General features: G+C 35.3%; 1 protein-coding gene across 2 annotated transcripts in view; it reads right to left on the minus strand.

Moving 5' to 3' along the window:
- The window catches only part of CWC27 (CWC27 spliceosome associated cyclophilin), a 193796-nt gene that overhangs the window by 175304 nt on the left and 4436 nt on the right, over positions 1 to 14056 (minus strand). For both annotated transcript variants that reach the window (XM_004764556.3, XM_045075284.1), the window contains exons 2-6: positions 9025 to 9121; positions 5093 to 5205; positions 2493 to 2636; positions 1006 to 1104; positions 47 to 150 (exon numbers count right to left, since the gene is read on the minus strand). In XM_004764556.3, coding sequence (XP_004764613.1) covers positions 47 to 150; positions 1006 to 1104; positions 2493 to 2636; positions 5093 to 5205; positions 9025 to 9121 — 557 coding nt within the window. The remainder of the gene's footprint in view (positions 1 to 46; positions 151 to 1005; positions 1105 to 2492; positions 2637 to 5092; positions 5206 to 9024; positions 9122 to 14056) is intronic.

Below are 14056 nucleotides of genomic sequence, written 5' to 3' on the forward strand. Positions count from 1 at the left end.
GGAAACAAAATGAATGAATTTCTATTATTCTATTATTTCTGATTACTTTGTGCCTTTGGGCTTCAGTTTCTTTACTTCTTCCTCTGGTTTCTCTTTTTTTGGCTTTTTTATTTCTCTTGGAATGATGTCATCAAAAGGATTAAATAAAACCTATGGAAAAAATAGTTTGAAAACATTTTCCCATTTTTAAAAATTTCACAAAAAATTAAAACCAGTATTCAATTGCATTAATATTAACTTCTGTATTTTTTGCTCACATAACTATTATAAGCCTAGTGATATATTTACTACATAAAGTACTTCCACTTACATGGCCTTGATGGATTTTCCTGATAATCCTATGTGTAATTAGGTAAAAGGTATTTTATCCTGATTTCACAAAAGGGAAAAACATTCAATAAAACATAATACCTAGAGTAAGCAAAACAAACTCAGAGAGTATGACCCCAAATCAAATGCTTTTAAGGACCTTCTTCCTCAATGAAGGATCACTCTAAAATTACCCAGGAAGGCACTTCATTGAGTTAACTAAGCCTAATTCTTCTAATATTCCCTTATAAGTCAAGGTTTTCATATACCGGATTATCAGCTAAAGTTTCATCTTTGAAACCAAAACCTTCAATTAAAAAAAAAATTCTTAAATCAGAAATTGTGCCTAAATTACAGAGACAAAATCTGAATTATGATGTCGATTTAGTATAAAGCCTTTACTCAACAGTTTAAAAATACTAACAGGGCTCCTGGTTGGCTCAGATGGTTAAGCATCTGCCTTCAGCTCAGGTCATGATCCCGGGATCCTGGGATCGAGTCCTGCATCAGGAGCCCCTGCTCAGTGGGGAGACTGCTTCTCCCTCTGCCTCTCTTTCTTTCTGTTTGTCATGAATAAATAAATAAAACCTAAGAAAAAAATAATAAAAATTTAAAAATAAAATAAATAAAAATACTAACAGCCCGCTTCTCTTATGTGATAATTTAAGCGCTGTATCTTGGACAGCATGCTCCTACCTCACAGCTTCTTATTCTGTGTGGATTACGTGGTCTTTCATCCTCATCTACATCAACTTCTGTCAACCGCAGCATGTTATACACTGTATCCCCTGTGACCTATCAAACAAGACAGAAAACCTAGCTGTAAACTATTACATTCATTCTTTGAAATGAGAGAGGGCTTCTGAAAATACTTTTTCAATAATTAAGAGGAAATCTCATATTTTTATATAGGAGCCTATGCATTAAATGATGCAAATAAAGCAACTTCTTCTCAAGGGGAAAAAGCATAAAGGGAGTTCAATCCCTCAATAACATTTTTAGAAAACTTCCAATATATATTTTACGTCAGGTTTTATTAAAAGTGAAGATATGATGCCCAGTAACCTCATACCGAATGACAACTTTTCATTTAAACAAAATAAACAAATTCAGATTTTAGAAGTGGGTGGAACAAGCAAATAACAATACCACCTGTAAATGCTTAGCAGACATTATCTTGTTATATCTTCACAAATATCCTAACAGCAGGTACTGCCATTATCCTCCTTCTCTCGGTAAGAACACTGAGATTCAAAGAAGTTACAGAGCCAACAGTGATGGCCTTTCTGAATTCTTATTACTACGCTACACTTTGTCTCTAATGTGAAAGTTCTATATTAGCAATTGTAAAAAGTGGTGCAGAATGACAATCTAAATCTCACTTTATTATATGTTTTTATTTTTTAAAAACAGTAGGAAGAAAAATCTACGAACATCAGACAACCTGTGTTATAGTGGTTCAAATATGCATATTTTAACCTATGTTGTTAAGTTTTAAGCAACCAGATTGTATTGCACGTTTTCAGCACGAGTCCTTTCATTCAACATTTCTCAGGAGTTTTAAAATAATACCAATTTTCCAGTTGTGCTTTCATCCTCACACAATCCAGTTTTGCCTAGGCTGTGGGGAAACCATTCCTACTGAACCAGTAGAGGGAGCTGATACACTAGTGATGTCTAACATGCCTACGAGTTAAAACGTGGAAATATGTTTTTTAGAAGGGAGAATGAAAAAACAAAACCGTCAGAATCCCCTTTTAAAGAAAGATGTTAAATGTGAACAGAATTAAATAGGTACTACTCAAAGTAATATTTCAGGTAAAATGGTTTAATGTTAACACAACTTCCACTCTTCACTTAAGAAATTCATCATTGACAAAAATAAACTTTAAACTACTAAATGTTGTTACCTAGATTTCTAAAAACACAAAAATTATCAGATGAGCAATATAGTAGCTAATATCATCAGTATGACTTTAGAAAAGAACATTTACAGTCATAATTAATGACTTATTTGAAACATACAAACAAAAATAAAGGTGGTACCTGATAGTTCATTGTAAAAGGAATATATTCCATCATTTTTAGAAATAATAAATATCCCAGGGAATATTTTTATGAGGGCAGCTCCTAGATAAGTTGGTCATATTTATCAAAGAAGCTGAAGATAACTGGACACAAACCTTTCCAAAAATGGTATGTTTATTGTTGAGTTCATCTGCTCGACCCAGTGTAAAGAAAAACTGGCTGCCATTATCATGAGGACCAGCATTTGCCATGGCAACCAGTCCTCTCCGATTAAAACGTAACCGGGAATGGAATTCATCCTGAAGCATAAAAAACAAAGTTTAGTGAATGACCTCAGTTATAAGGTTCTTCCTACTCTGTTAACCAGGTTCTGTATAACTTCCAATCAAAAATGCTAAAGTCTTATTTGACTGATTTTCAAGTATAATCAAATCCAATACTTCCTATTCCTTCTCTAATGTTAAACTCGACTTCACTAGCCTGTAAGCATCTTCTAAATATCCTCAACCACAAATGTATCCCATTTTATGGGAAAGCTGCCTATTTACACAGAAGAAGGGCACTCAAAGGGGAAGAAATTTCTAAGTCATTCCCCTTTATCCAACCCTTAAAGTTATCTAACTTTTTAGAACCTTCTGTTTTTCTTTTCCAAAAACACTACCTTGGAGTCATTGTAGGGTCTTCAACTACTGCCCCTCCCCACTCCATTCTAAAGGTCTTAAAAAAAGGGCTTTCTTCTTGTTTTTTAATTCAAGGAATCTACTTAATTGTGTTATGTGCTTTACTTTTTTTAAAGGTCTTTGTTGAGTCTTTTCTGAACTGGCACTGCTCCCATTTGCCAGTTTTCCAAAGAACCAGAGCAAGCCTCTCTAAAGTGGATTTCTTGCTATGGTAGGGCTACATAACATACATTAGTCTCTCAGTTAACAGAATTTCTGTCCAGACCTGATACTAGACTCATTTATAATACAGAAGTATGATGTAATCAGTGCTTTTCAGAGGGAAAGTTATTTTTCCTTAATAAGTAATTGTCAAAGATTTGAGCACAAAGAGTCATAACTTGGGATGCCTGGGTGGTTCAGTCGGTTAAGCATCTACCTTCAGCTCAGGTCATTATCCCAGAGTCTTGGGATCGAGTCCCACATCAGGCAATTAGCTCAGTAGTGAGCCTGATTCTCCCTCTACCTCTACCTGCCACTCTCCCTGCTCGTGCTCTCTCTCTCTGTGACAAATAAATAAATAAAATCTTAAAAAAAAAACAAAACAAAAAAAGCCATAACTCTTTATACTGTATCGAAAGTGGCCTAATTGAAAAACTTAATAAGATAATGGTATTATATAATAAGTAAAAATCTCAATTTAGAAAGGAATTATGAGAAAGTGCTATACTGTTACACTGAACAACAGAATAAAGGAATGCTTTCTACTAGATGGAAGCTCTAAAATCATGAGACAAGTTAATTTAGTAAAATGCAAAGTAGTTTTTTAGTGACATTTGAGACTTTTTTATTATAGCCATTCCTCATTTTCTAAGGCCATTATCATCTGGAAATTAAAGCAAACAGTTCAAATATTTTTCTCAAGAATCACACAGTGACCTAGTAAAAAATTAAAAGAAACTCCAGACCCTCTATCTCATTCATATAAACATGATGTCTTTAAAAATTCTCATATTTTAAGAGCTACCGATGTTTACTCATACAAAGAACATGGCATTAGTACCATCAGATTAATAAATAACCTAAATTGTAGTTTTTATTTGAACCCACTGTTATTAATATTAACTACAATGCTCTTTTTTTTTCTTTTTAGATCTGTGTAGGCAGTTAATAAATCACAGACCTATTCTTAATTAATACACTTTTTTTCTAACATTTTTTATGTTAATTCTTTCTTCTGTCCCCCTTGTGATTTCCTGTTATGACATGTGTTTTAGGCTACAAACATCTGTTGTGCATAATTAAGAATGAGTTCTGCTTTGGACCTAATTGTGTCTCCCCAATTCATATAGTGAGGCTCTAACCCTCCGTGTGACTGGATGGGAGACAGGGCCTGCAAGGAGATAATGCTAAGTTAAGTGATGTTATAAGTGTGAAGCCCTAATCCAGGACTGCTAGTGCCCTTATAAAAAGAGGAAGAGACTCCAAAGTTCACTCTCTCTACCATGTGAAGACATAGCGAGGAGGTGGCCATCTGCAAGCCAGGAAGAGACCCTTCACCAGAAACTGAATGCTAGTAAGTTGACCCATACTTCCTAGCCTCCAGACCTGTAAGAAATAAACTGCTGTTGTTTAAGCAAACAACATGGGTTGTTTCAGCCAACCCATCAGTGGTATTTTATTATAATGGTCCAAACAGATTAATATAAATTCCATATAGTGTTAAATAAAATATTTTAAAATAGGATGGCATATGAAATGTTCTAAAAATCTTTTACATTTACAGAGTTTCAGAGATCAGATATTATCAGATATCAAGAATTACATAAGATAGTTTTTTTTCCTGCCTCACATTTTCCTCATGACCACAAGCAGGTGTACCTGAATTCAACCTAGTGTAAAAGCTAGCAATAAGACAACCCAGATTGCTTGACAGGGGAAGTGCTGCTCTTATACCTGATAATCCTAAACACGTGACAGGTACCAGATTTTGTGTACTAATGTGAAATGCATTTTTTTCATGTGGGGCACAGTCATTTTCAATTAAGCAATCCAAACTGATTTGCAAATAAGTAACAATAAGAATTCAGTTTCACCTTGAATGGGGCTCCATAGATAGACTCTCCACCAGTCCCTGTGCCAGTAGGATCTCCCCCTTGGACTATAAAACCAGGTACAACTCTATGAAAAATGGTGTTGTCATAATATGCTGAAAGAAATTTAAAATAATTTAGCAAAGTCTAAAATGAAGTGTATAGCTTTGAGAGTTAGTATTAGAGTCACAAGATTTTTTTCTCACACAATAAATAGGCTCATAAATCAAACCTCTTCTTCCTTACTTACCATAAAATGTCTACTCAAAATAGTACAATTTCTACAAAAAAGCATGGTGGTGGTTGTATTGTAATTATTTCCAAGATTCTCTCCAACTCCAGATTACAGATTAATATAATAAATATATTTGGAATATATAAAATATATATTAATATATTAAATATATTTGGAACATATAATAAATATGTTTGGAAGCTATAAAAATACAAGAGGGATCATATATGATCTCTTAATAGTACTTACTATTTGGAACCTGAAATCATTAAGGAGACTTCACCAAGAAAAAGAAGTGGTATGTGGCAGAAGCACAGCATCTCAGTGAGGTAAATCCTGAGCCAAGAAGTTGGTGGGGGCAGAAGGGCAATTTTTAGGGCTTGACAGAATCAGTTTATATTAAGTGGAAAACATATGAAGAATATATATGTAACCCTGAAGGAAGTACTGAATAAACAAAACCTATTATTATTGTAAAAGCAAACAAAAAACAAGTAGCAGCCGAGTAGATGGGAGATGGAGTTAATTCCTGGGTGTAGTCCTAGTTCAGTCACGTGCTTAGGACTGGAAAGCAGAAAGAGGAAGAATAGTTCCCTGAAAGCTTCACTGAGCTGCAGAACTGCCTGACACCAGATTTCTTGTCATTCATACAGGATAATAAAGTCTTTATTATATAAATAATATTGAGTTGAGTCTTCTCTTACTTGCACCTAAACACGAGGTAACTCATTCAATGACAAATACAATCAAGTGTCTACTTTATGAGTCAAAACAAGACTATGGTTTATCGTAATTCATAAAGTACTATATAATACAGTGGCTTGTAGGCACCCTCATCATTATTTACATTTGCAAGATCTATCTGGACGTAAAATCCATACTTTAAAGCAATATTGGCAAGAGAGACTCAGTGCAAAGAAGTGCTCCTTGGTTACAAATAGAAACTGTAAAAACTGAGTCTAAAAGTATCTCTCCTGTATTAAGTAACCATTTACTCAGAGTACGTTAAAACTAGGCAGCATTCAGGAGTTCTGACTCTTGCATCTTGTTGGCTGGGTCGCCTTAAACAAAATTTTTTCCCACCATTTTTAAAAAATGGAGATATAACTGACATTTAACATGACAGTAGTTTCAGGTATACAACATAATGATTCAGTATTTATATATATATTGTGCAGTTTCACCACAGTAAGCCTAGTTAACAGCCAGCACCTCACAAAGTTACAAATTCCTTTTTCTTACGATGAGCACTTTTAAGATCTTTCTTACCAACTTCCCTATATACAATACAATATTATTAACTATCATCTACCATGATATACATATAATTTTCTCATTATTAACTGACTGAGCCACCCAGATAACCACCAGATTTTTAATTATATAATAAATAACTACTGGGGATCCAGTGTATGGTATGGAGGTTATAGTTAACAGTACTGTGTTGTATACTTGAAATTTGTGAAGAGAGTAGATCTCAAGTGTTCTCACCACACATACACACTCATAAGGTAACTATGTGAGGTGATGGATATATTACTTAACTTGATAGTAATAATTATTTCACAATGTGTATGTGTCTTAAATCATCACACTGTACACTTTAAAAAGATCATGTTGTACATCCTAAATATATACAATTTTTATTTGTCTATAATACCTCAGTAAAGCTAAAAAAAAAAAAAGACTAAAAACTTGCCTTTAACTGCCCTATCTATATCATGTTCCACCCTCCTGGTTTTTACTCATTTATTTTTTAATTCTGGAAATCATCCCTTGTTGAAGTAAATACTGATATGAATGTTCTAAGACTTAGAAATTTCATGACTTGTTTAAATCATAGAATTAGTTAATTAAAATGGGGTTCTCGATTTTAAAACCTTGACTTTATTTGGGAGTATTCTCATTTAAATTAATCTTCTCAGGTTTTTTCTCAGCCTCTACAGTAATAATTCTATCTTTCACCTGTTCAACTTAAGAGAATTGCTCTGAGTTATTTTTCTTATGGTTTTCCTATTCTTTTTTCTTTCTCTTTGTATTCTTATAAATAGAGGAATAATTTTTTTGTTGTTCCAATTAAGTTCCACCATGACCTAACTTAAGAACTTTATTTTTTCTTCACTATCATATTATATCCAGATGTTTTCTGTTTCTTCCATTCACCTGGTCATGGATTATTAATTACCATTCATTCTTTCTAATGTTTTTGTACTTTTACTCTTCCCCTATAAAATTTGAGCTTTTGAGTCTTCAAAATTCTTTCCAGAAGCGAGTCTGACTTCTCCATGTCTACTGTGTTTCTTAGTTCTGTTGATAGTTACTTGAGGCTTCTCTGACTGTACTACCTGTCTGACTCAATTTCCTTCCTGCCTGCCATAGCAATTATTAATAATGGTCTTTGCAGATGTCTTTCCCTCTGTTTTGGGGGGGCAGGTTTTTGGGGAAATCTATTCATTTTTATATCTTAAATCCTCCCCCGGTAATTATCTATTTGTATAATTATTATCTATTTGGAGAGCTCTTTCTGTACCCTCCTACTGGTTATACTAAGTTCTCTTTCACACCTTGCTTTTGACTCGAAATGTTGTTTTCTGATACCTGATTAACCCTGTCTGTCTTTACCAATCAGATATAACTTAGAAAGATAATGATTTGCCACCCCTGTACATATCTGAAACCATATGCAATGTATTCCAAAAGCCAGTAAGTTACAAAAATATTTAGAATGTTTAGTTCTACAGGAGAATATTCTGAAGGAGAAAACACTCAAGTGGATGTATAATTCTGTAAAGTGTATTGAAAGAAAAATAGTCACTTTGTGACTCGGTCTAAAATCATACTGGAAACATTGATAATGACATCACTGAATGTTGAATGGAAGGCTTCATTGAGAAGATGGAACTGTGGGCAGATATTAAAAAGTGGGCAAACAGTAAAGAAGGAAAGAAAAAGTATTCTGAAAGGAGACTGAGGATATGAAGGAAGGTATGAGGGTATGTGTGAAAGTGGAAATGGGAAGGACGTGCTCAGGAAGTAAAAGTAATAGTCAGCTGAAGCCATATGGTTATTTAGTGCGATGAAAAACAAGGCTGGAAGGCTAGGAAGCCAAGCCATCTGAGGATTTGGCTGCTAGATGAATAAAAAAAGAGGGTATACAGATTAAAGACTACAGAGAGAAAGACCCAGGTAAAAGCCAATCACAATCAGCAGATGAAAGTCAAGGCAATCTGGTTTAGTTATAGCTGACAGAGGAGTGTAAAGTACACTCCTAAATTGGGAGTAAAGTCCACTTCCATATGTAAATTAGAGTGAAGAAGAGAGAAAATGGCTGGAATTCTAAATTTGACAGTTATTTGGATAGAAGTAACAACTGAAGAGTAAAGAACTCAAGGCAATCTCAGGGAGTACCTTTAGTTGGAGGATGAAAGAAAGAAGTGGGAAATAGACAAAGATAAAAAATGATCAAAATTTTATTGGAGAGATAAATTTCTCTACTGAAGATACACAGATTTATTTGAAAGACAGTCTTTATCTCCTCCATTTCCTGACACAGTAGCTCAACACCATATCACTCATATCAACTCCTATCATTCATCACCACCATTTAACAGCAGGCCTCAATGTTGTAGAAAGATACACTTCAGTTTATTTTTAAATTAATAAATTTTTCTACAGAATAGAACTCAAGAGTTATGATTACCTTCCAAACAAAGCTGAATGAAATTTCTGCAAGCTTTAGGAGCTTCTTTTGACCACAACTCTATGTCAATATCTCCAGCTGTTGTTTTCAATAAAACCTGTAGAAAGAATATGACATCATTACATTAAATTATCATTTTGGCTTGATAATTAGTTGAAACACTGCTCAATTTAAGGCATTCATTAATGAGTTTTCAATTTTAAATTTAAAAACTTTGCTGAGCTTTTCTTGCTATACTTAAAAGAAAAAATACACTCAAAAAGTACAACAGGGAAAAGACAGTCTCTTCAACAAATGGTATTGGAAAAACTGTACAGCTATACGCAAAAGAATGAAACTGGACCACTTTTCTTATACCATACATAAAAATACACTTAAGATGGATTAGAAACTTAAATATGAGACCTGAAACCATAAAGCTCCCAGAAAAAACAAAACAGATAGCAATGTGACACTGGCCTTAGCAATGTTTTTATAGACATGTCTCTTCAGTTAATACATAAAGAACTTATACAAACCAACACCAAAAAAAAAAAATTTTTTTTCAATTAAAAATGGGTAGAGGTGGGGGTGCCTGGGTGGCTCAGTGGGTGAAAGCCTCTGCCTTAGGCTCGGGTCATGATCTCAGGGTCCTGGGATCAAGCCCCGCATCGGGCTCTCTGATCAGCAGGGAGCCTGCTTCCCTTTCTCTCTCTCTGCCTGCCTCTCTGCCTACTTGTGATCTCTCTGTGTCAAATAAATAAATAAAATCTTTAAAAAAAAATGGGTAGAGGAAAGAAAAAAAAAAATGGGTAGAAGATCTGAATAGACATTGTTCCAAAGAAGACATACAGATGGCCAACAGACATAGGAAATTATGCTCAAATCAGCTGAGCAATGCAAATACTGAAGGGAATGCAAATCAAAACCACAATGAGATGTTACTTTATACCTGTGAGAATGGCTAGAATCAAAAAGACAAGAAAAAATAAGTGTTGGCAAGGATGGAGAGAAAAAGGAACGCTCATGCACTGTTGGTAGGAATGTAAACTGGTGTGGCCACTGTGGAAAGCAGTACAGAGATTACTTAAAAAATTGAAAACAGGGGCGCCTGGGTGGCTCAGTGGGTTAAAGCCTCTGCCTTTGGCTCAGGTCATGATCCCAGGGTGCTGGGATCGAGCCCCACATCAGGCTCTCTGCTCAGCAGGGAGCCTGCTTCCCTTTCTCTCTCTCTGCCTGCCTCTCTGCCTACTTGTGATCTCTGTCTGTCAAGTAAATAAATAAAATCTTAAAAAAGTAATAAATAAACAAAAAAAATTGAAAACAGAATTACCATATGATCCAGTGATTCCACTACTGGGTATTTACCCTAAGAAAATAAAAACACTAATTTGAAAAGATATTTGTACCCCTATGTTTACAGCAGCAGTATTTATAATAGCCAAGATTTGGAAGCAACCCAAGTGTGCATCCATAGATAAATGGATAAAGAAGTGGCATGGATGCCTGTGTGTGTGTGTGTGTACATAAATATATATATTATATATATAAATCTGGTAGTAGAATGTTAGTCATAAAAAAGAATGCAGGGGCGCCTGGGTGGCTCAGTGGGTTAAGCTGCTGCCTTCGGCTCAGGTCATGATCTCAGAGTCCTGGGATCCAGTCCCACATCGGGCTCTCTGCTCAGCGGGGAGCCTGCTTCCCTCTCTCTCTCTGCCTGCCTCTCCGTCTACTTGTGATTTCTGTCAAATAAATAAAATCTTTAAAAAAAAAAAAAAAGAATGCAATACGGCTATTTGCAGCAATATGGATAAAGACGGTATAATACTGCTAAGAGAAGTCAGTCTGACAATAATACAAATACCATATGTTCTCACATATATGTGGAATTTAAGAAACAAACAAAAACATCAAAAAAAGCCCTCAAACCCTTAAATACTAAGAACAAAATGGTGGTTGTCAGAGGGGAAGTAGGGGATGGTGAGACAGATAAAGGTGATTAAAGAGTACGTTTATTCTCATGAATGCAGTGAATATTGTATAGAATTGTTGAATAATTCTACTGTTGAATCATTCCACCTCAAAATAATATAACACTGTATGTTAATTATACTTGAATAAAAAAAAATTCAATACAAGTCATTATAAATTTATATCTTTCAAATACCATTTTCAGAAACAACTTAGGACTTAAGGAAAAAATAGCATATACCTTTTTAATCAAAAAAACTTACTCATTTAAAAATCAATCATTTAAACTTGCTTTAATTAAGAAAGTTTGCAGCCTTTCTTCCAATAATATTGGCATAGCAAATTAAGAAATTAAAGAACAGGGGTGCCTGGGTGGGTCAGGGGGTTAAAGCCTTTGCCTTCAGCTCAGGTCATGATCCCAGGGTCCTGGGATGGAGCCCCACATTCAGGATGCCTGCTCAGCAGGGAGCCTGCTTCCTCCTCTCTCTCCTGCCTCTCTGCCTACTTGTGATCTGTCAAATAAATAAACAAAATCTCAAAAAAAAAAAAAGAAAGAAATTAAAGAACAATGAATGAACCCATAAAATCCTGACACCATAAGACAATTTTACAATTATGTTTTTACATATAAACATTCTACTTTCTCATTCAAAATCATGCCATTCCTGGAGTACCTGGATGGTTCAGTCTGTTAAGCATCTGACTCTTGATTTTGGCTCAGGTCAGGACATCAAGGTCATCAGATTGAGCCTCATGCCAGGCTCCGTAGGGAGTCTACTTGAGATTCTCCCTCCCTCTGCCCAACCCCCTTCTCTCTCTCTCTCTCTCTCTCTAAAAAAAAAAAAAAAAAAAAAAAAAAAAAAAAAAAAAAAAAAAAAAAAATTCCTAATTTACAATGAAATATTCTTTCTTAAAATTTTTAAAAAAGATTTATTTACTTGACAGAGAGAGAAATCACAAGTTCACAAGTAGGCAAAGAGGCAGGCAGAGAGAGAGGGAGAAGCAGGCTCCCTGCTGAGCAGAGAGCCTTATGCGGGGCTTGATCCCAGGATCCTGTGATCATGACATAGGCTAAAGGCAGAGACTTAACCCACTGAGCACCCAGGCACACCTACAATGAAACATTCTCAATCTAATTCTAGGTTGTATATTACTAAAATGGTATATCTCAAAATCACCATCTATAGTCAGTGGAATCCTTTGATAGCCTCTTTTCTACCTGCTCATGAAGATAAGGACTTCTAACTTGGCTTGGCATGAAACAACGCCCAAAAGATCTATTCTGGAGGGGACCTGGGTGGCTCAGTAGGTTAGGTTTCTGCTTTCAGCTTAGGGCATGATCTTAGGGTTCTGGGACTGAGCCCCAGGTCAAGCTCGCTACTCAATAGGGAGTGTGCTTCTCCCTCTATCTCCCCTGGCTGGTGCATGTGTGCATGCTCTCTCACTTTCTCTCAAATAAATAAATAAAATCTTAAAGAAAGAAGAAAAGAAGGAAGAAATGAAGGAAGGAAGGAAGAAAGAAAATAAAAGAAATACTCTATCATGACAAATCAACCCAACTAGATTCCATACCCTTGGGAGGTATATTTTTGGGATGCAAAGTGAGTGACTGAGTAACTCCCTAGACTGTATCTGGAACACTGGGTAACATCTTTTGATTTTAATGAAAACTGGTATATATCCCAATCCCAAAAATACAGTATATCTAAAAAGACAATGTCCTGTCCTACCTATTATCCCCTTGTACACTTAAAATAAAATGTTACTGCTAAAGGGAACCTACACATGTCTTCTCTCCTTTCCAATTCTAATACAATGATTCCAACTTTTTCAAAGTATGCATCCGTATTAGCAAAGATGAGAAGGGAAGTGGGAAGGAGTTAAGGAATTGGGCACACACAGTCCTCAAATATGTACTTTTTTTCCTATAGTATTTTAAGAATCACAGAATATAAACATTTCAAAGGATTACATAAAAACAGTATTTTTAGATAAATCTTAATCTTCTTTACTAGTGATATAATGAAACTTTTTAAAAAATAACAGCATTACTGAGATATAATTCACATACCAAACAAGTCACCCTTTTAAAGTGGTTTTTAGTACCATGACCACTACCTAATTCCAGAACATTTCATCACCCTCAAAAGACACCCCGTCCCCATTAGCAGTCACTCCCTATTTCCTCCTACTCCTATCCTTTGGCAACCACTAATCTACTTTCTATATTTATGACTTTGCCTACTGAACATTTCATGTAAGTGGAATCATACAATATGTGGCTTTTTTTTTAAGATTTTATTTATTTATTTGACAAACAGAGATCACAAGTAGGCTGAGAGGCAGGCAGAGAGAGAGAGAGGAAGGGAGTCAGGCTCCTTGCTGAACAAAGAGCCCGATGCAGGGCTCGATCTCAGGACCCTGGCATCATGACCTGAGCTGAAGGCAGAGGTTTTAACCTACTGAGAGAGAGCCTGCCTCTCTCCCTACTTGTGATCTCTGCCTGTCAAATAAATAAATTTTTTAAAAAAGTCTTAAAAAAAAAAGAAACCACTGATCTAAGGAACGAGCTAATATACATCATCCCTGCCTTTGTAGTATGTGGAGTCAGGGTCCTCAAAGGACAATAGTGACCCTTCCACTTACAAAGAGTAAAGGAGCTTTGTTACTTTAGACATGATATGTAACATATCTGTGACCCAACTTCCTTATGTAAAAATAGGGATAATATTCTTATAGGTTTGTTGTGAGGACAAAATGATTTATTCTACATAGACTCCTTTGAACAGTACCTGACAAATAGTAAATGCTCAAAAAATAGTAGCTATTACTATTGTAATTATTATTCCTATATAATTTTCTTTGGCCACAGTCAACTTAGTAAAAAGAATGCTTACACCTAGTAAAAAGTAAAAGAATGCTTTTTACCTAGTAAAAAGAATGCTTACACCTAGTAAAAAGCATCTGGCTTTGACTCGGGTCATGATCTCAGGGTCCTGGGATCGAGCCCTACATTGGGCTCCCTGTTCAGCAGGGAGTCTGCTTCTCCCTCTCCCCCTTGCACAAAAATAAACTCGAAATG

This window comes from Mustela putorius, unplaced genomic scaffold (assembly GCF_011764305.1).
Source record: "Mustela putorius furo isolate JIRA1106 unplaced genomic scaffold, ASM1176430v1.1 tig00000145_pilon_pilon_pilon, whole genome shotgun sequence".
Taxonomy (NCBI): domain Eukaryota; kingdom Metazoa; phylum Chordata; class Mammalia; order Carnivora; family Mustelidae; genus Mustela; species Mustela putorius.